Source organism: Balaenoptera ricei, chromosome 3 (genome assembly GCF_028023285.1).
Source record: "Balaenoptera ricei isolate mBalRic1 chromosome 3, mBalRic1.hap2, whole genome shotgun sequence".
NCBI classification, from domain to species: domain Eukaryota; kingdom Metazoa; phylum Chordata; class Mammalia; order Artiodactyla; family Balaenopteridae; genus Balaenoptera; species Balaenoptera ricei.
In genome coordinates this window covers 94,211,923-94,233,620 of record NC_082641.1, presented here as the reverse complement: position 1 = coordinate 94,233,620, position 21,698 = coordinate 94,211,923, and the positions used below count along the sequence as shown (strand labels likewise).

Below are 21,698 nucleotides of genomic sequence, written 5' to 3'. Positions count from 1 at the left end.
TCGGAAAATGTTATATCTGTGCCTATTTGTCCTCCCTCCAACGACAGTGATGCACCCAAGGGTATTAGAGATCAGCACATACCCTCAACTTGTTCCCTAGGTTCAGAGTCAGCTAGAGAATCCTGACACGATTGGAAATCTCAAAACACAGCATGTGTTCTCCCAGAAGACTCCCCAATGAAAACAAAGCTGGAGAGGCTGTCTTTTCTCCACTGTATATTCTTGCCTCCTTTATCAAAGATAAGGCGACCATATGTGCGTGGGTTTATCTCTGGGCTTTCTATCCTGTTCCATTGATCTATATTTCTGTTTCTGTGCCAGTACCATACTGTCTTGATTACTGTCACTTTGTGGTATAGTCTGAAGTCAGGTAGCCTGATTCCTCCAGCTCTGTTCTTCTTTCTCAAGATTGCTTTGGCTATTCAGCGTCTTTTGTGTTTCCATACAAATTGTGAAATTTTTTGTTCTAGTTCTGTGAAAAATGCCAGTGGTAGTTTGATAGGGATTGCATTGAATCTGTAGATTGCTTTGGGTAGTAGAGTCATTTTCACTGTCGACATTTTCAATGTCGATTCTTCCAATCCAACAACATGGTATACCTCTCCATCTATTTGTATCATCTTTAATTTCTTTCATCAATGTCCTATAATTTTCTGCATACAGGTCTTTTGTCTCCTTAGGTAGGTTTATTCCTAGATATTTTATTCTTTTTGTTGCAATGGTAAATGGGAGTGTTTTCTTAATTTCACTTTCAGATTTTTCATCATTAGTGTATAGGAATGCAAGAGATTTCTGTGCATTAATTTTGTATCCTGCTACTTTACAAAATTCATTGATTAGCTCTAGTAGTTTTCTGGTAGCATCTTTAGGATTTTCTATGTATAGTATCATGTCATCTGCAAATAGTGACAGCTTTACTTCTTCTTTTCCAATTTGGATTCCTTTTATTTCTTTTTCTTCTCTGATTGCTGTGGCTAAAACTTCCAAAACTATGTTGAATAATAGTGGTGAGAGTGGGCAACCTTGTCTTGCTCCTGATCTTAGTGGAAATGGTTTCAGTTTTTCACCATTGAGGACGATGTTGGCTGTGGGTTTGTCATATATGGCCTTTATTATGTTGAGGAAAGTTCCCTCTATGTCTACTTTCTGGAGAGTTTTTACCATAAATGGGTGTTGAATTTTAGTGGTGCTGGGAAAACTGGACAGCTACATGTAAAAAAATGAAATTAGAACACTCCCTAACACCATACACAAAAATAAACTCAAAATGGATTAAAGACCTAAATGTAAGACCAGGCACTATAAAACTCTTAGAGGAAAACATAGGCAGAACACTCCATGACATAAATCACAGCAAGATCCTTTTTGACCCACCTCCTAGAGAAATGCAAATAAAAACAAAAATAAACAAATGGGACCTAATGAAACTTAAAAGTTTTTGCACAGCAAAGGAAACCATAAACAAGACCAAAAGACAACCCTCAGAATGGGAGAAAATAGTTGCAAATGAAGCAACTGACAAAGGATTAATCTCCAAAATTTACAAGCAGCTCATGCAGCTCAGTATCAAATAAAGCAAACAACCCAATCCGAAAATGGGCAGAAGACCTAAAAAGACATTTCTCCAAAGAAGATATACAGATTGCCAACAAACACATGAAAGAATGCCCAACATCATTAATCATTAGAGAAATGCAAATCAAAACTACAATGAGATATCATCTCACACCAGTCAGAATGGCCATCATCAAAAAAATCCACAAACAATAAATGCTGGAGAGGGTGTGGAGAAAAGGGAACACTCTTGCACTGTTGGTAGAAATGTAAATTGATATAGCCACTATGGAGAACAGTATGGAGGTTCCTTAAAAAACTAAAAATAGAACTACCATATGACCCAGCCATCCCACTACTGGGCATATACCCTGAGAAAACCATAATTCAAAAAGAGTCATGTACCACAATGTTCATTGCAGCTCTATTTACAATAGCCAGGACATGGAAGCAACCTAAGCGTCCATCGACAGATGAATGGATAAAGAAGATGTGGCACATACATACAATGGAATATTACTCAGCCATAAAAAGAAATGAAATTGAGTTATTTGTAGTGAGGTGGATGGACCTAGAGACTGTCATACAGAGTGAAGTAAGTCAGAAAGAGAAGAATAAATACCATATGCTAATACATATATATGGAATTTAGAAAAAATGGTCATGAAGAACCAAGGGGCAAGATGGGAATAAAGACACAGACCTACTAGAGAATGGACTTGAGGATACGGGGCAGAGGAAGGGTAAGCTGGGACAAAGTGAGAGAATGGCATGGACACATATACACTACCAAACATAAAATAGATTGCTAGTGGGAAGCAGCCGCATAGCACAGGGAGATCAGCTCGGTGCTTTGTGACCACCTAGAGGGGTGGGATAGGGAGGGTGGGAGGGAGGGAGATGCAAGAGGGAAGAGATATGGAAACATATGTATATGTATAACTGATTCACTTTGTTATAAAGCAGAAACTAACACACAATTGTAAAGCAATTATACTCCAATAAAGATGTTAAAAAAAAACAAAAAAAACCAAAAAAAACAAAGCTGGAGGAGCTGAGAGGGATGGGTTATGTAAAAACACCCAGCAGGGACCTCAGAGATTGCTGGGTAGGAAGGGCTGTTCCTCAGAAGAAATGAATCAATGGGCAAATTTAAAACAAGTCAATGAGATGATTTGAAAATCCTGCTCTTCTTATCTTTTTGGTAAAGAGGACCAGACCTGTAGCACTTCATTGTAATTTTCCCCACTGTGTTTAAGAAAAAAGGGTGAAAGTCATCAACCTTTTTGACCCCACTGTAAATGTACAGGTCATCATTATACCAATAGAGGAGAGAGGAAATGAGAGCGAATTAATAAAAATTTGTATTCAGCCTGGGAATTTAGCTAGAGCACATATCACTGGGGTATCTGAGCTCATCACCTCCACCCCATCAGTCACATGATCTGATCCTATTCCTTTGTATTTGTTGAATTTGGTTCCCATGTGGCAACATATCATAATTCAGGTCTTGAAGATGAGCCCTCATCCCACCCTCCATCACACCGATCATCTTGCTGTGGTGACGTGTGTTCCTGCGCAATAGTTCAGAAAAGACACCTTGTTTTTGGGAAAACGCTGCAGAGAAAATGCTCACCACTGATTGTGCTGTGTGGTCTCTGCTCAGGATGTTCTGACATGGGCTTGAGGGACTAAGTCCTAAACACACATCCACTTTCCCTCTGTGGCCAGCTGTATAAAACTGCAAAGAGACACACTTAATGGATTCATGATTTCGAAATAGCTGCCACTGAAGTAATTTGTGTATACAGCATCAGACTAAGCGAGACAGTGAACATGACAGCGAGTGGGCTGGATCTTCATCCCCCAATGTAAGGAGCACCCAAGGGACACATTCTGAGATGTGAAGCAGAACACGGCCCAAACATAACAACCGAAAAATAGGAATAGTTGTCAAAAAGGATAAAAAAGACTGTGTAAAGCAGATATGCTGAAAGAAAAAAAAAAAAAGAATACAGAAGATTAAGCCTTTAAAAAATGATATTTAAAAAATCTATAAGAGCCAGTGGATTCCAAATCAAAGATATTTTGAAAAATAGTTTTCAGCCTTAATACAGTATTGTTGCTTTTTACCCCCAAAACAAGCAAATTAGAGATTTCTCTTTGTATTACTACTGCTTAATTTTTGAAAGTCTGCCCAAATGCATTTTCATTAAGTACCCTCTTTGACATTAACAAATGCGAACAAATAGTGAGGGTTCTTGACTAAAATACTAATAGGAAAGAAGTAAAATTCTATTCAAAATAATTTTCAACGACAGCATTAAAATTTACAATATTACCCACAGGTTTAAGCAATAAGCTGAAGCTTTAAACTAACAGCACGTTTAACTAAATAAATATATCTTCAGTTGTTTTTGCTTCAAAGAACAGAAAGCAATTCATGCTCTTTGACATAAAAACATTTTTTCCAAATATGGGAGGATTTACCGGTATGAAAATTGACCTAAGGTAAGTTTCTAGAAGCCAAGACTTTTTGTCTTAAAATTTCATAGCTAAATCCACATAAATGAAATTAAGTGTTCAGTCAATAACTCTGCTTGGGTATATGTATGGAAGTACTAGATATACCTGTGAAAAGGCATGAGGTGACTATAATAAATCCTGCAGCCATCACTTTTATATCACTTTATATGTATGCAACTTGAATAAATATTCAGCCTAATTATTATTTTTCAATATTTTAAATGATCTGTGACCTTAAGAATAAATCCAATACTGGGATATAATTTCCCTTACTCACTCAACAAAAATTTAAGCAGTTTAAGGATTAGCACCTGTGTATTTTTTACCCCTCTTGACAGCAGACGCTATCCTCAAAAAAGCACTACCCAAGACCACGACAACCACACTATGGTGTTTAATGCCTCCTCCCCAAAATTCAGTATGCTTGTGTCAAAACTAATATATAAATATTGCATGCAATTTCCCTGGAAGACCAACAACTTCCTGATAGAAAGAAGACTACCTCAGTGAATAAGACCAACAGTAGATGCATGTCCAAATTTCAATAGTCAGATTGCTTGGAAACAACCCCATCTTAATACCTTCTGGATAACCATTATAGATAAATACATAACTAGGTAAAAATGCTCAGATATTCAAGAAAGCACATGACAAAATTATAGATGTGAAACACTGGCTGTTAACACTTGTCTACACAGTTCAGTTCAAAGTTTATAAGGTCTGAATCTCAATGTGTTTTATAAATTCAAAAAGCAAAGAAAAAAACTCACCCAACAATAACACATTGTTCAAAAAGAGAGATAATACAGACTCAACTAATGGTCATTTGAAATGAAACAGAAGAGAAGATATAAGCTGTCTGATAAAAAGTAAACCCAATCACTGAACAAAGTATATTTTGAGATGTTACTTGTCATATTGACACACGAAAATTCTTCTCAATTCTTTCCAATCAAGGTACTCCAAGCATGGTTGAGGGTGGTGGCATACTAAACAAAACTCTTGCCAGAGATAAACCTAATCCAGAAAAAGAAAAAAATGCTTTTTATTTAAATATCCTGTAGACCTACAATGAATACAGACAGAAACGCTGTCAGTTACATATGCCTTTATACATATGCCTTTGGCTGTTTATTACCTCTCATCCTTTCAGCAGGGGTTTAATACCAGAATTTTCCATTATCAAATTATTCCCTTTGCTTACTTTTCAGGGCGCTGCACTTAACTCTTTTAAGTCACCAGGGTCCGAATTAGTAGGAGATGCCATCGGCTGTGACCTGGATGTCTGAAGGAGTTAATGTAGCTCACAAAGAGCCTAGCTTCCAGCCAGAAGCCACACCTATGGTGTGTTTATAGGGGAAACGGCTATTTTGGTAAAAACTGGTGAGCCCTAACATTATAGTACTCCAACACCAGTTTACTGATCTGAAACCTGACAACCGAAATGAACACTTACCTCCTGAGACGGCCAACTTGCCCACAGGGAAAATCTAAACTAAGTTACAAAAAATATTGGCTGTCCTTAATGGAGATCAAAGCTTTTATTAAAAAAAAAAAAAAAAAAAAAAAGAACTCACACACATACCCCTGTTCTAGATTGTGTGAGTAAACTAATGAACACTGTTTGAATGCACACCTTTTTTTTTTTTTTTTCTGTTCCCTCCTGTACGACTTGTAGAAGAAGAAAAAAATATCACTGTTGCCCAGAGCCCAGAGAAGCTGGGCTCCAATTCCTCCCCTTCCACCCCAACGAACCCCGTAATAGCTAACAATAACCAGCAGCTGACACCTAAATAGCCCTCACCACATGCCAGGCAGCATGCGAAGTGCTTTATATATATATACACACAAATATATACACTCAATCCTCACAACAACCCAATGAGAGAGGTACTCTATATTCCCCATTTTACAGACGAGGAAAGTGAAGTACAGAGAGATTAAGTAATGTGTCCAAGGTCACACAGCTAATTAGTGGCAGAGCTGGGTACAAGCCCAGACAGATTGGGCTCCAGAAGCAGCACACAAAGCCACGAGGCAATGCTGCAAAAACAGTAAACAACTCAAAGGAGAGTCTGATTGCTTTGCTTTGCTCAGCAGGAAAGTTTGTCGAGAAAAGTTTCAGAAATTATGGTTTTAACAGCTTCCTATAATAACAAAGACTGGGAACATCTGTGGACAAAGTTATCTTCCAATACTGCTTTTGCATCATTTCTATATAAACTTTAATTATTAAGCAGGAATACCCTTTTACAAACCTGGTTAGCCAAGATTTAGAAACCAAAATCATGGAGAAATAGGAAGCTATAGGAGAGTCCAGGGAAGCACATTTCTAGATTCACAAAGTAGGACAGTACTCAAAATACTAATCAGTAAATTGATCCTAGACACTCCAGAAAATAATCATATCAGTTATTTAACAAAGTGGTTTGTAAGTACTTTAAAAATGAAAGGCATGATATAAACCTTTGGAAGGACCATTTGACAAACTCTCAATTGCCTTAAATAATATCCTTTAACTAAGTAATTTCTGCCTTGGCAATTTATCCTTAGGAAATCATCAGAGGTGCTTACACAAGTTCATCTGCAAAAGTATTTATTATACAAATATTTTAAATAGGGTCTTTCTAATTTTTCTTAAGGGTCCAAAAATAAGGGAAAGTATTAAATTGCTTATAGCTATATGATGCAAAAGAAATTGGAACGTTTAATGGCATGGGGAAATGAATAGAAAATTACATGAAAAGAACACTAAATTTCCTTATCCTGATATATAGCAAATATCAGGTCCATCTACTTCATATAAATACATTATATCACAATAATAATTATCTCTGGGTGGTGAGATTAAACTAACATATTCTTTTTCATGTTATCTATGTTTTACAGAGTTCTAACATAAATGTTTCCTAATTTTATAATCTGGAGAGAAAAACAAAATTTTTAAGAGAAAAGGCATTTGGTCATGAAGCCTAATATATTATAATGCTTAAAATGATAAGCTCATCAGTCTTGTTTCCTTCTTGGATATCATGAATAGACTGGCAGATTATGAGACTGCAAAGAATACATGGATTTCAGCAAGGGATCTGACAGTCCTCACGACATTCTTGTAAAGAAACGTAGGCTGGCTGATAGTCAGGGTACAGAGAGTTGTTAGTACGTGAAAAGCTGAACCAAATATCATGGATGAACAGATGACTAACTACAAAGAAGGTCCTACTTCTCAGCTCTGACCGTGGCTCACTCATGCCTTGGGCATGGGTACCCAAGCTACACTTTTCAAAGCCATGGCTAGTGAGAAGCTAGGAAGAAGAGTTGGATGTGTGAAAACTGGGTAACAGCCACTAACATTGACCATGTTTCTGGAACAGAATTTAGCACTGATTTGGGTCTTGCCAATGCCAGAGCCCCCTCCATGCACAGCATTTTCCAAACCTAAATAAGTGTCAAATAAACATCACAATTATGATTCAAATAATTCTGACGGGCTAAAACACTCACCTGAAACCAAGATGCTATTTAACAGAGTGAATAAATGTAAAGCCCTACAATCAGTTCAGTTAACAATTTTACAAGTGTGCTTGGCAACAGTTTGTGTGATGCCATGACCATTTTAGACTAAATAACAGTCGGCATAATGGAGGATTTTTGTTGAACGGAGGTAACAAGTACACTGGCAGATCCCATCTGAAAGTACTGAGTACATTTCTGACCTTACTCGAAGAGGGAATTCAACAAAACAGAATAAGTCCAGAAGAATATGATCAGGGACATTCTAAGCCTGATCAGGAAAATTCAAAGAAACGGGGACTATTTAATTAGGTGGGCATTTAAAGGGACCTAACCAATATTTAAATGTTTGCTCTGTAATTCTGGGAAGAGGGGGAATCAATTTATTCATAACTGTTATACTGGAAATTACAGTCTGCGTTCTGTTTCTACCATTCCACTGAAACTCCTCATCAAGGTCAGCAATGACCTTTAACTTGCCAAAAGGCACCTCTCTACCCGGTATTAACTGACTTCATGGCATTCAGTACACAGCACTGTGCCCTCCTTCCAACACTCCCATTACCACCTCTAGGACAAGTCATTCTTATCTCTTTTCTCTAGTTCCTGTTTCACACAACCTCTAGATGTCAGAGGTTGATCCGCTCTCGACCTTCTTCTCTCATTCCTCTGTTTTCTCTCAGTGATTTTATCAATTGCTGCGGGTTTAAATAGTCTCTACGCTGATTACTCGCCAATTTAAATTTCTACTCCACACCTTTTCTCTGAACTCAGGGTTCTCTTGTATAATCAGAAGCACTTCCATCAGAAGCATTCCTGATTCCACAAGCTACCCTTCAATGTGAGTTCTCCCCTGTCAGCATAACACACTCAGATGCTCCAATCAGAACCCTGAGAATCATCTTTGCATCATCCCTTGCCCTCACCTGTCATATCCAATCACTAAGACGTCCATTCTACCTCCAACCTGGGTCTTATATCAGACCACTTCTCTTCATTTCCACCACTGCTACCCAAGCCAAGTGAGCGTCATCTCTACAATGTGACTTGCCAAGGGTCTCCAGACCAATCTCCTCAGAGCTTCAACAAAAGGTCTGCTTAAACAGTAAGCTGGATCATGACTCTTCCGTGCTTTAATGATGGCCTCATGCATTTTGAAGGAAACATCACAAAATTCTTATAATGGCCTCAGGACCCTTCAGCATCAGAACCCTGCCTATCCCCTCTCACCCCATCCAGTACTACCGTCGCCCTGCTTGGGCCACACTTGTTTGCTCTCAATTGTATAAGTGCAGGAAACTCCTTTCAGTCACGAGGGCTTGGAAAAGGTTGTTCCTCCAGACTCTGCCAATAGCTGGTAACTTCTTTTCCTTTATGTCTCAGCTTAAAAGTCACTTCCTTAGAGACTGCTCCCAGGACCACCCTGTCTGATGTGTACAACCCTCTGCCCCCAATTATTTTCTATCACAGCCTTTCATGGCCCCTTTATGACACTTATCACAACTTCCAAGGATTTTCTTCCTTTACTTAATTTTTGTCTCTCTCCTTAACCCCACCTGCTTGGAATGTCAGTTCCAAAAGGGAAGGAACCTTACTGTCTTATTCCTCATTGTATTAGCAGAGCTCAAAAACTTTTTCAATGTTGAATATGGGAAGGAATAAAACCAGACTTCACCCCCAACATAAGGAAAATCTTCCTAAAATTAAGAGTTGTCTGGCAATGGAATGGACAGCCTTGTACAGACAAACTGACCATCATGGGAAGAGGGTTCAAGCAGAAATTGGGTGGCCACTTTTATCTGAGATGACATAAAGGGAGTTTCCATGCTGGGTGGGATCCTGGGCCAGATAACAATTCAGGTCCTCTCCACACAGTTTCCAGTTCTATAAAGAGAATTCTAAAGGAGTTTCAGGTTAAACACATACTCCCAAAGTAGCAAACATCATATTTCCTAATGAGCAGAAATTCTCACTAAAACGGCCCCATGAAACTACTTTGTACCCTGACCAAAAGTAACTTCCTGAAGTTAAATCAGTGCAGGCTCCCTCTGTCCACCCTGCCAGATGTGGTCTGGGACAATGACAGCCCACAGTGGCCTCCTTCCCGAGCTGTACAAGACGTGGCCCAGAAACGAGTTGGCAGATCAAGCGAACCCACTTGCAGTAAACCTAAAGTTCCACTCTTCATTCATTTGTGATGCTGCTCTGTAAACACACCAGGATCGCTTTATTTAGTGTCACACCCGTTAATAATGCAGAGATCTTTACACAGGCAGGCAGAGAAAATTGGTCCTGAGTGATTTCGTTACTACAGGGTACACACGAAGTCAAAGGGACTGAGAGTCTCATTACAACTCTGTAGAAGCTGCTGGCAATATAGACAGCGGTTGTGGAGCTGACCACCACACAACAAAGCAATTCAGGCAAGGTAACCACCTCATGATCTTCTGGAGTCTTACAGTCAAAGAGTTAACTCTTCTCTCCCTCATGCTATAGATATACGAGAGACCTAAAGACCAATCGAAGACCATTCCTTCTACTCTTTCAGCTTCCTTCATCTCTAAATTTTTTTAAAGGAAAAAAACCAAAAATGTGGCCAATGCTTGCTTCTGATGGCACCTTTACAAGGATTGGTCATTTTGTCAGCAGATTAGATAATGCACCACTAGATATTGCAAAATGTTGCAAATAAGCCTATGAGGCCATGAGCTTTGTCCTTAAGGAATTTTTCACCAAAAAAAAAAAAAAAATGTTTCTTCAGGAAGATAGTAAACTTTACAGAGCCAAAGATATTTAAAATTCCTTTTTATAACATACAGTGTTAACAATGCTGTGGGGAAATAATGTGTAGGGAAGCAGAGAATGAGAACTCGACCTTTCTAAAGGGCTGGTGGGCAGTACCTTTCCATTTAAAATACAAACTCCCTTTGATTCAGCAATCTGTCTGCTGGATATATACCATATGTGTATCCCCTAATTAATAGATTTAAATAGTATACAAGAGTGTTCATTTTTATTATGGCTTATAACAGCAAAAGCTTAACACTAAGCCACAGTGCATCCATAAAATGGGATAATAAACAGTTGCTAAGAAAGAATGAGATGGGTTTCCATGTGCTGACAATAAAAAACCTTCAAGATATATTAAGCAAAAAAAGCACAGTATGTGTGTCTCTAAACACAACTAAATATTCATTTTTGAAAATTCTGGAGAAGTGTATGAGAAATTTAAAAGCGGTTGTCTCTGAAACACTGGACTGAGAATGTGACTATCGTATTTATTTTAAGCTCTTCTGTACTAGTTATTTTCACTATGCGTAGTTATTATTATTTTATTAATAAGAATAATAACTATATGCAGTATTCTCTGCATAGTCTGGAAGCATCTACTTGCTCTCTGCAGGAGTGGGAAAGCGAGCATTCTTTCCCACTCTCCACAAGGTGAGCCAGAGTCTACTCAGTGGGCACTTAGCCACCCCTCCTCAACCAGTCCAGGAGACTTCCGAGGTTGCTGAGGTCCCAGCCCCTACTCACTCCTTCCCCCTCTGTGTGGCCTACATGCGCAGGTAAGGGGAAATTTTCATTTCTGCTCCTCCACTTTTAGATGTATATCATCCATCTCTGAAAAGCTAACTTAAAGAAGAATGTGTAGAGTTATTCCACTGCAAGAGGTACCAGGGAAAAATCAGTGTTTCCCCTAGTGCTATTTATTCTATAATTATATTATTACCAAAACAAAACCAAGGAAATAAAACCATTTTCAACTTTAAAGTATAGTACTCTCCATTCTGCCAAATCCCATGAGAACCAGAAAGGTGACAGTCCAAGGGGTTTTCTTCCCAACTTAGAATCTTGCATTTGCCTATCTCAAAATACTAAACAACTCTTTCAACTAAAATTGCTTCCACAAGAGAAAGTCAAGTACACTAAAGTTGAAAAGATGAAGTGCAATCTACATTCAACTTATTTGATGTTGAAGATCTTAAAGAGTACTTGAACATTGTTTTGTTCGTATGCCATCAAAGAAATGCTTCCAACCCTACAGAAGAGGGGGGAGAAAAAGAAAAGTCCCAGGAAATCATGCCTGTTTTTCCTATTATTTGACCTTGGACTTGAGGTGGGGAAGCTACTTATTTAGTATCAAGTGACCTCTCCAAACTGTATAAAACAATCCCCATAGTACTTTTCCTTTGTCAGAAGGTTGTGATACAAAGGCATTTGCTAAAATTTATTTTATGTGTCTATTCATCATTTTTTGACTTTACTGATGAATATAGAAAGTAAGGCCAAATGTCTATTTGAAAAAATCTAATATCTACTTAGCTGAAAATCTGCTCCCACTAAATCTGATTTTATATAACCTTTCTGACCTCCCCCACCCAAAAAAAAAGTAATTTCATTTTTGTTTTGGGGGGATGTAAAATTAGTGAAATGAGCAAACTATAGCCTGGTGCATTGAGCTGTCTGTGGTACTGAAAAAAATGACACCAAAGCTGAAATGTACTGAGCTAAGTTCTTACAAAGCCTCCCCATCGCACTATTTTAATTCAAGCACTTCCGTCCATGACTCACTGAACCATCTTATTTTGATAGACTGTGTATAAACATTTTATAAAAGGTCACATTGACTTGCTTTCCAAGGTTCTCCATGGAAATGTCAGGGCCTCCCCAAGCTTCGTTAAAGCAATTCCGGTGGACAGAGAGCCGGAACATTGGCTATAACACTTACTTTTCCTGAATGCAGCAAGAAATCCTACCATGTACCAGAAACCCATACTAGCTAGCTCTCACTATCCAATCATCATACTGCTATGCTAAAAAGAAAAAGAGGAAGTGTCACATTAGACTGCATGCTATGCCCAAGAACATGCTCTGAAAGGCAGCATAACCCCTGCATTGTGTTCCTTAACTCAAAGCTAATCTATATACTTGGAATTCTTAATAGTAAACTGAGAAGTACCTATTTGCTTACAACTTATGAAAGAAGTACATCTATAGCAGTGACATCAATAAGTTAAAAAGGGCTCAATTCATCATTTTCCACACATGGATACATTAGCCTATGCACTTGATTTTACCGTGTTTCAGAGTGAACTATTTCAGCAGCAATCACTGACTACTCTCTGGATAAATTAGAACATGTTTTTCTGCTTCTTGATTTCCAGCTCAGGGTCTCCACATTTATTTGGTCCTTTTCCATTTCATATTTTTAAAAAAAGCATCTCAGATAAGAATCTGGAACTTCAGCTTGAGGAAAACAAAAATCACTCTAGATTAAACACTGAATGTAAAAGTTACCTCCAAAACAACTAAATGATATTACCTGAGCATCCATTTTGAAATTATCTTAAGTGTGGTTGGTTTAGCAGAAACCATGTATCAGGTCAGATAATTCCAATTATAAAAATCTAAATTTCTGTGATATTTATGTTGCCCCAACAATAAAGAGGTTCACTGTGCTTATAACCCTTAGAGGGGGAATTCATGTCTTCATTTTTATCACCCGTGCTCTTCGTACTGTAATCAATATATCTAGGCATTTGTATAACAGAAATGGTCCTCAAAATTAGCCAGGGGTGGAATTCTTTCAAGTGTGAAATGATCTTTAAAAATATGACTTCTTTTATTTGTATTACTTTCTCTAAGTTTTAAGAGTTCTAATATGGTACCAAAAATTTTTTACAACACGTAATTAACATCTGGCCAATGTTAATGGCCAATGTTTGGTCCTCACAAACTCTCGTAAGTTATTTCAAAAAAATCTCCCCATAATTCTTAAAAGGTTAGCATTTTCAGGAAGACACTTTGTTCTTGGTGTTAATACCATCAAATGTCCTCCGCCTTGAATGCTTGTTTAGCTGTGTGTTTTTCAGAAGGAACAGGAATAATACGAAAACTGATGTTTAATTAAAAAAAAAAACAAAACAGCAAGGTCTCTTTCTAGGGTGGATTAAATAAAACTACTCTGGTCTTCAAGCCAAAAAAAAAAAAAATTAAATTACTTGATTTTTATAAATACCTAAGAAGATTTTAGAAAAACCGTTTAAGTCTAACCCTATTCAAATACCAAACGTTTGGATTTAGAGGAACCACAGACAAAGACATGTCCATGTTCAGGGTTGCTAACAAGCAGTGGCAGAGGAAGCAGGAAGCATTCTGGGTGGAAGCTAGGAGGACAGGGCTGGTCACGCTCTGCACTGTCTAGCTCTGAGATCTGGAAAGCTGGTCACCTCTTCTGACTGCAGGTACCTCATCTGTAAACCAAGTCAGAGGGCCATTAGACCTATTTTGTTCCCCAGCCTTAAGTGTCTACCCTTCAAGTCAAAATGAAAAGATACTCTCATGATGCTTAAGTTACATTTTAGTATTACTTTAAAATGCTTGAAAGAATCTCAAAAGCCCACGATCATTAGTGCTGAATTAAAGATGGACCTGTGTAAATTATTAAAACTTTAAAGGGTCCAAATGTGTTTGCCTTGTTTTGGCAGTGCAGTTTTATTACTTACCTCTAAATATTCTCACTCTTTCTAATTCTCATTCTCTGTCCTCCTTCCTTCAAAATCACACTTTTCAAAGTCTTTGCAAATTTGAAAGCATGATGAAGTAATTTCTCCCTCCTCATGTGGGGTCATGTGTATCTTTATTTTGCTTGGGCAATAGTTAAAATTGGTTTCTTCCATATTTAGTATGTTTCTGCAAATTACTAACTTAAAATTAATTTAACTTATAATTAATGCTAAGTTATTTAAATTCAATGGCAACTCCTAAAGGAAAGCAGCCTAAATTCGAGGGTTTACTAGTTCAGCCAAATGCCTAACACCTGATCCAAAAAAATCAGAAAATGCATATTAGTGCTAAGTTCTAAACTGGAAAATCTCAATCTCTCTTAATTTTTGAAAACTCTAGTTATTTTATTCCCAAACCTTAATATTCCTTTAACTGAAAGCTACAGCAAAATAAACAACTTAAAAGACAACCCATGAATTTTAGATGGACTATTCTGAAATTGTCAGTAACAGTCAAATCTAACAATAGAGTTCCTGGATGCATTTAAACAAAACAAACATTTTCCTAACAAGTCCACTCACAAGGGCAGTGGCCTTTGCTCTTAAATGACATTTTTAATAAATAATGTAATGATTGTACCTGAAAATCTACCAAACTACCAGATATACAGAATTTGTATTCTTAATTTACAACAGATTTTTTTCTTCAACTTTACAGTAAGATATAGAAAATGTCAGAGGTTTTTTCTTGTCTTATTGATACACATTAGCAAGGAATATCACGGGCCTATTTTCTTCTCTAAGCTACAGTCATGGAAGGTGATGTATATGGGCACAATCTTCCATAATGACCCACCCATCTTGTTAAACGTTTATTAGACAAGAATACACATTTACCTGGCAGATTAAGGCTACTACATAACTGGCCTTAAGGAAAACAAATACAGTGACTGATATGGAGAAGTGGATCTACCTAAAGAAGAGAGGGGAAAATCTGAAAGGTTTAACAAATACATCCTGGAAACTACTGCACATTTACACGCTGCACTGTTTTTTGTTTTTAACTTCTTGAAAGAACAGGTCAGGTGCTAAGGTAAGAATACAGCGTGTGTCTTCTGTAACCTCAAGCAAGGACACGAGAGCTTGGAAAAAGGGTCTGCTGCCTTGCACTTCCCCCGGCTGGAGTCATTCATAAACAGCAGAACCCCGAAGTTACCTGTATTTCCCTGGCGTGGTACACGATGATCAGACCCAGCAGGATGATCGTGGAGAGACTGATAAGGCATTTCAGAGCTAAGGAATACAGCGACGCCTGCAACACAGACAGAAGCACTTTTTTAAAAAAAGAAGCACTTTTAACCACCTTTAAGATCCGGGGGGTCGGTCAATCCCCAGCAAGGGGACCTGAACTCCCAGGAGGAGGATGGGGGTAGGGGCACCTGTCTCGGCTCTGTGATCTGTCAGATCACTTGGCCTCACAGGAAAGTGAGAGAGGAGATCCCGGAAGGCCAAGCAGCGGGGTCCGCGACAACACAGACCCAAGCGCAGCTCGTGGCTCTCGAAACCCGAGAGGAAGTTATCCTTGAGTTTAAGCGCTTGGGTTTGAAAGGGGCCTCCGACATCGTGAGCACCAGGAGGGGAACAGAGCATGCTTTCCTCACCGACTCCTGAAATCACTTCTTTAACGTGCCCAAACGCGCTGGACATTCACTGCCTCCAGAACTTTGCGCGCGGAAAAGCTTCCTCTCCAGAGTTGCCTTGCGGATTAGGGAAGCGAGTCTCAGCGGTGCTCGCCGTCCCGGCGAACACCTCCGATTGTCCGGGAAAAGCTCCGGAACTGGCAGGCAGAGAGTTCCCACCAGCGCCCATCCCAACCACCCGGTGCCCGGCTCTGCGGTCCGGGGACGGTGAGCAAAGGGCTCGAGCACTTACCTTATCGTAGGCGCCCCACGACAGCTCGGTCTCGATGACCATGACCACGATGCCGAACATGCCGAAAATGAGCGCGTAGTCGCTGAGCCGCTTGCGCTTCTCGAACAGGGCGCGCCGGTGGCCCAGCTTGTAGCCGATGTTCTGGTTCTTCTTTTTGCTGGACTTGGTGCCACCGCTGCTGCCATGCCCGCTGCCGCCGCCACCGCCGCCGCCGCCTCCAGCGGTGCCTCCTCCGCCGGCTCCGTAGAGCGCCAGATTATTGGAGTTGTTGTGCTCCGGCTTAGATACCACAATCTCCGGGGCTGAGGACGAAGCGGCGGCGGCCGCGGCTGCAGACGGGGAGGACGCGCCGCCACCTCCTCCGACAGACGCCGGGGGCTGTAGGGGCTGTGCCTCGGAGTCCATCTCGTGCAGGTTCCGGCGGGACGCGCTCAAGTTGCTGAGCGGCCGCATGACGCCCCCGTTGTACCTACAGCTGCTCATGGCTATTTCGGTGAAGGGGTTGCTCTCGCGGCGCGCCTGGGGCTGGTTGTGCTGGTGGTGCGCCGGGTGCGGGTGGTGGTGGTGGTGGTGGTGGTGCGAGAGCGGGGGCCCGGAGCCCAGGCTGCCGAGGCTGCCCGTGGGGCTGGCGGCGGGCTGCAGGCTGTGGCACTGGTGGTACTGGGAGGCGGACGCCGGCTGCTGCGCGTACTGCTGCCGGAGCGCACTGGCATGGCTGGACGGCGTCAGCTCGCTCACATTGAGCTGGCTGCCCCGGCGCGACGAGCAGCAGCAGCAGCACGACGAGCCTGACAGCGGCGAGGAGGTACGGGTCCGGAAGGCGCCGCCGGGCGAGGAGGTGCGGAGCAGCAGGGACAGGTTATCCCCCGCCCCCGCCCCCGGGGCACCGGAGGAGGCGCAGCTGTTGCACCGGAGGCATGGGCTGCTGCCGCCGCTGCCCTGCTGCTGGTGCGCGAGGTGCGGGGGGTGGTGAGGGTGCGGGAGGGGCGCGAAGGGCGGGCACGGCTTGTCCTGGCTCTGCTGCTGCTGCTGGCAATGCAGGTGTGAGGAGCGCGGTGGCGGTGGCGGCTGCTCCGAGAAGAAGCCGCGCTGGAACTGCAATGGGGTTTCCATGTCAGGGCTGTTAAAGCTGCAGGGAGACCAGGCGGTGGTGCACCCTGCGCAATGCGTTATGGTAGGGAGCGGAGACTCCTGCTGCTGGTGCGAGGAAGGGCCCATGCCGGCTCCGGTAGAATCCAGGCGGTGCGTCCGATTGGTTGGGCTCACCAAAACAATGGGCATGACATCACCTGCGGGGACCGAGACTGAGTTTGCGGCGCGCGCGGTTTAGGGGAGCGTGTGTGAAAGAGAGAGAGAGAGAGAGAGAGAGAGAGAGAGAGAGAGATGGGGGGGGGGTGGAATCTGCAGGATGAAAACCCTCGGAGGCGCAGGCCAGGACAGGGTGAAGGCGGGGGTTTCACCTACTGATTGAGAGCACCCGTGAGCACCAGCAGGGATGGGGAGCCCCCAGGTAGTGCAGCGGGTCTGCAGAGGGAGGAGGAAAAAACAGGCGTCCCCCACTTCCCGTGCCACCACCCCCCTAACTAGTGCCGGACGCGCAGTCTAGATCCCCTGCACCGGGCACTGCAGCACGTTGAGCCACCCCAGCCAGGGGGTCAGGCGAGGGAACAGTGCGGAACCCGGGCCACTCCTCCACCGGCATGCACGCCTCTTAGAGCTGCAGAACTGCAACCTCCTCGCCCCACGCCCACTTCTCCCTAGTTGTCCCGCTGAGAGTGGGCTGCCGGCTGCCCGCCAAATAACTGCGGGGGCACCCGCTTTGGAGAGAAAAAGTTTGACGACTAGCTAAGCCAGTGCAGCACGGCTTAGTGAGGACCCCGGGGCCTGAGCCCGTGTTTGGCCGCTGCGAGATCCGAACGGGCCCGGCTCACCGATCTTCCCCACGCCGCTGGTCTCTGGCGCCGGGGAGTCGGGATTGGCTGCGCGGTGCTCTCGCCCTAATACGATGCGGCGCGGGTAGGGTTAACCGCCTTGGCGCCTGGGCCTGGGGAGGATGGGGGCGGGGCCGGAGGAGGGGATCCCCTCGGTCCGCGGGAGGAGCCCGCGCGGGCTTCCCGGGTCCCCCTGGCGGGGGAGGAGGGCTTTCCCCGCCACTGCCTGCTCACATTTGCGCCTTCTGTGAAACATGAGGGGTTGGCGCCCCCGGCCGCCAGGTCCTGGGCTACGGCGCTCAGGCCCTCTGGCCGCCCCAGTGGGTAGGTCCGCGGGCTTTTCCTGCCTTGGAGAAGAGGCTTGCTCGAGGGTCTGGGGAATGCTCAGCGACCGCCGGCCACCAGCTTGTCTTCTGTTCCTCTTCCTCCTCCACACCTGCAGCACAGACACAAAGCAAAGGCGGATCACTGAGGCGCAAACACCTACCGTCTGCTGTGCCAAGCCCTGACTGCGGCGGCGGCGGCGGCGGCGGCGGATGGAGAGGGGCCTGGCGCGGGCTGATTCACACCGGCAGTCATAGCCTGGCTAGGAAATTATTAATAACTCGGACTGAATAATAGCTGCCTGGGGACAGTGCTAGAGTTTTGCTAGAGTTAGGTGTAATATTTATTTATTTGCTAATAAACTAATAAAAATTACGCTTTGTGTCTCACAAATTTCCTGTGATGTGTCCTTCTTTTGGGCGATATACTAACACAAAGCGGTAGGGGACCCTTTCAAGGGTTCGTTGTTACTGCTCCATCTTAAGTCCATATCGTTTGTATTTCTTTGTAAGCTGAGATTCCCGTCTCCAGAAAAGGGAGTGAAATACATTGGCCAGTTGAATATTTGTTTCCCTTTTAAATCGTGATTTTAAAGCATGATTTTTATGATAGAAGTTATAGAGAGTTAGAAATTAAAGTGAAAGCGGATCACCCTCATTAGGTAATTGGAATTCTCAGCTGGATCCAATTTCTTGATATTCTACTCGGCAGCTACCCTGAAGTTGCTTACCAGGTACCCGCTCCTAAGAGAGAGTTTGCGTTTTCAGTGCCTTGGAGTAAATAATTCATTTTAGGATATCCTTTGGATATGAGTTAAACAATTTTAATTTTTTGTGCATGCAAGTAAACAGATCCAGAAGAAAAAAAGGGAGAGGGTTGCTTTTAGTCCCATAGAACTTGCATTTCTCTGTAGTCTTGGTCAAAACTAGAATTTGAATGGCTAAAAACTGGAGACAGCATTTTATTTTTATATTCCATTATGATTTTTGGTAATTTAATAAAACTTGTTTAGAATTTTGATCATAAAATCTTTGTGGTAGCAGAATAGATCTGCATGAATTGTGTGGTGAACATGACTATTAAAAACAATTCTAATGAGTAATTTGAAATTACAATGAAAGCTTCCAAATTAAAAAATTTTCAACCTTCTGGTGTGAAACAAAATTCAACTAAAGCACAAAATCCATAATACATTCATTTTCACTTTATAACAAATTATACGAGCTTCTTCTCATTGTTACACATAGCTGACTAAGTGAAAAAGTTTGACTCATCCTTCCAAACCTAAATACATCAAATACATTTATCATGGTAAATTAATACTTCCATTAACCTTTGGTAAATTTTGTTGAAAGACTACATCAATCCCCTCTCCAAATATCACAATAATTGTTACCAGCATGAAATTAGATATAAGGTTCTAAAGTTATTAAAATGTCATTTAAAAAAGTAATGGCTGCAAAAAACAAACAAAAAAGTAATGGCTGCATCTTCTATTGTCAAACTGACTTTCTCAAATAGCAAATTCAAAGCTTCAAGGAAGTTCCATAGATAAAATAACAGGGAAAAAATTATTGTATCTTTTGCCATGTATCTCTCTATGCCTTAGTACCAGATTAGGTGCAGTGCCTTTAGTCATGTAGAAACAAAGAGTGTTTGCTGAGATTTATGACAGTGATGGAGTTGCCACTGCTCACAGAGGGAGATCAGGGGAGGAAAGGGTGCACAAGGTAAGAAAGAAATGGAGATTTGGCAAACAAAATGAGGAACTGTCAGAATACCAAAACTCAGATTACCAGTGCTTCCACCTAGCCAGTGCCTTACAAAAGCTCATCAAATAATATAGAAATGTAAAACCCACTGTGATGGAGAAAGAGGAGAGCAAGTCAGTCAGATATTTATCATCTTTCTGTTTCAGGGAATTATCTGATCACACACACTCAAAAAATCTTCTTGCTAATAAATGTCTGTATTTGGAGAGTACAATAATCCACTATTAGTATGGTGATGAAAAGGGACAAGATGCCCCAACAACTTTGTTTTACTCTTAGCCTGAATCCTCATAATTTTATTGTTTGGGGCATTTTACACTATTGGGTTATGACAGGGGCACATTTAAGAAGTTCTTCTTTTCATCAATCCTCTTTTCTTTATAAAATTAACAAATGGATTTTAAGCTTATATGTAAACTTTTCATATAGCATACCATAATTTTGCTTTTTTCCCCATATATAGGATTATAGATGCGACATGTAAAGTTAAGCAGTTAGAACAACAAGGACAATATTCTTCCATGTGGATAGTACTTAGCACATAGTAAATACTCATATTTGTGAGAGTGAGGAGGGAAGGAGAGAGGGAGAGAATGATGAAAGATTGAAAGAAAGGTCACAATACAAGGGCCTGTAACCTCCAATAATAAGCTCTTGGAAAACTGCATTTGCTTCTCTTTCTGTCATTAAGATATATAAGTGCTGGAATTTCTCTAGTTTAACACCAGAGGTCATACTCATCCACAAAATACATTTCAAATACTATCAGTTAAATACCTTTATTTCCAGTGTCACATTCTTGTAAAAATTACCTGGGTTTTTTTTTTTCTTATGGATTAGAAAGATTGCTTTTCCACATTTGTTGTATTTCAAACTTGTGGACAGGCACATACACATAACACCCCCAAAGCACCCCACAAACACTTAACAACAGTCTTGGAAGAATGGTTTTCCCAGACCACAGGGGCTTGGGAAAAAAGCTTTAGGTTGTTCGCACTCGATCCCTCACTTTATGCAGATTTATATTATGCCAATGGTTTTTCTAAAAAATAATTCTCTTTTTCAAAAGAATTATTAGTCTGTGCTCTCTCTGTTCCTTAAAAATGCAGGACTCTGGAATTTGAATGTTTCTGATCTATCTGCAAAGGCAGTCAGAACAGCTGATGCAGGGGTCCAGGGCATCTGTTTCCCACACTGAGTGCTCTGAGGGATACTTTGACCTACACAGTAAATGTTTTTCTGGGATTTTCTTTTTTCTTTGCCTGGTTGAGTAAATTATTCGGTGGTGCCAACCACAGGGGTTGTGACAAGACACAGCCTCTCTGAACTCAGTTTGCTTAGCAGTCCGTGCAAATGGGGACTTGGGATAATGTCAGAGTCGCTCCTTGCTTCCCGACATGTCTCATGAAAAACACTTCTTCTTAAACCACGTATTGTCGTCCTAACTTCATAAGAAATGTACATTTTAGAATATCATTGTTACACGTATTCTTTTGCTTCCACATTATTACTAGAAAGTATCAAGACCTGAATGAGCTTATTGATGATAGTCTTGTTAAGTAATACCACCATTATTCAGGGATTAATTATCCTGTTAGGGCCTATTCATTAACATCATTAAATTTTCCAAATTTGTTTTA

General features: G+C 41.5%; 1 protein-coding gene across 4 annotated transcripts in view; it reads right to left on the bottom strand.

The window, feature by feature from the left end:
• The window catches only part of KCNN2 (potassium calcium-activated channel subfamily N member 2), a 323,776-nt gene that overhangs the window by 156,510 nt on the left and 145,568 nt on the right, over positions 1-21,698 (bottom strand). For 3 of the 4 annotated variants that reach the window (XR_009502375.1, XM_059916898.1, XM_059916899.1), the window contains exons 2-4: positions 18,197-18,398; positions 16,032-17,320; positions 15,316-15,411 (exon numbers count right to left, since the gene is read on the bottom strand). Coding sequence is in view for 2 of the 4 variants with exons in the window: in XM_059916898.1 (XP_059772881.1) it covers positions 15,316-15,411; positions 16,032-17,320; positions 18,197-18,218 (1,407 nt within the window). In the remaining 2 variants the exon portion in view is untranslated. Of the gene's footprint in view, positions 1-15,315; positions 15,412-16,031; positions 17,321-18,196; positions 18,399-21,698 lie in introns of those variants that run through there. The other variant, XM_059916902.1, reaches the window with a different exon arrangement.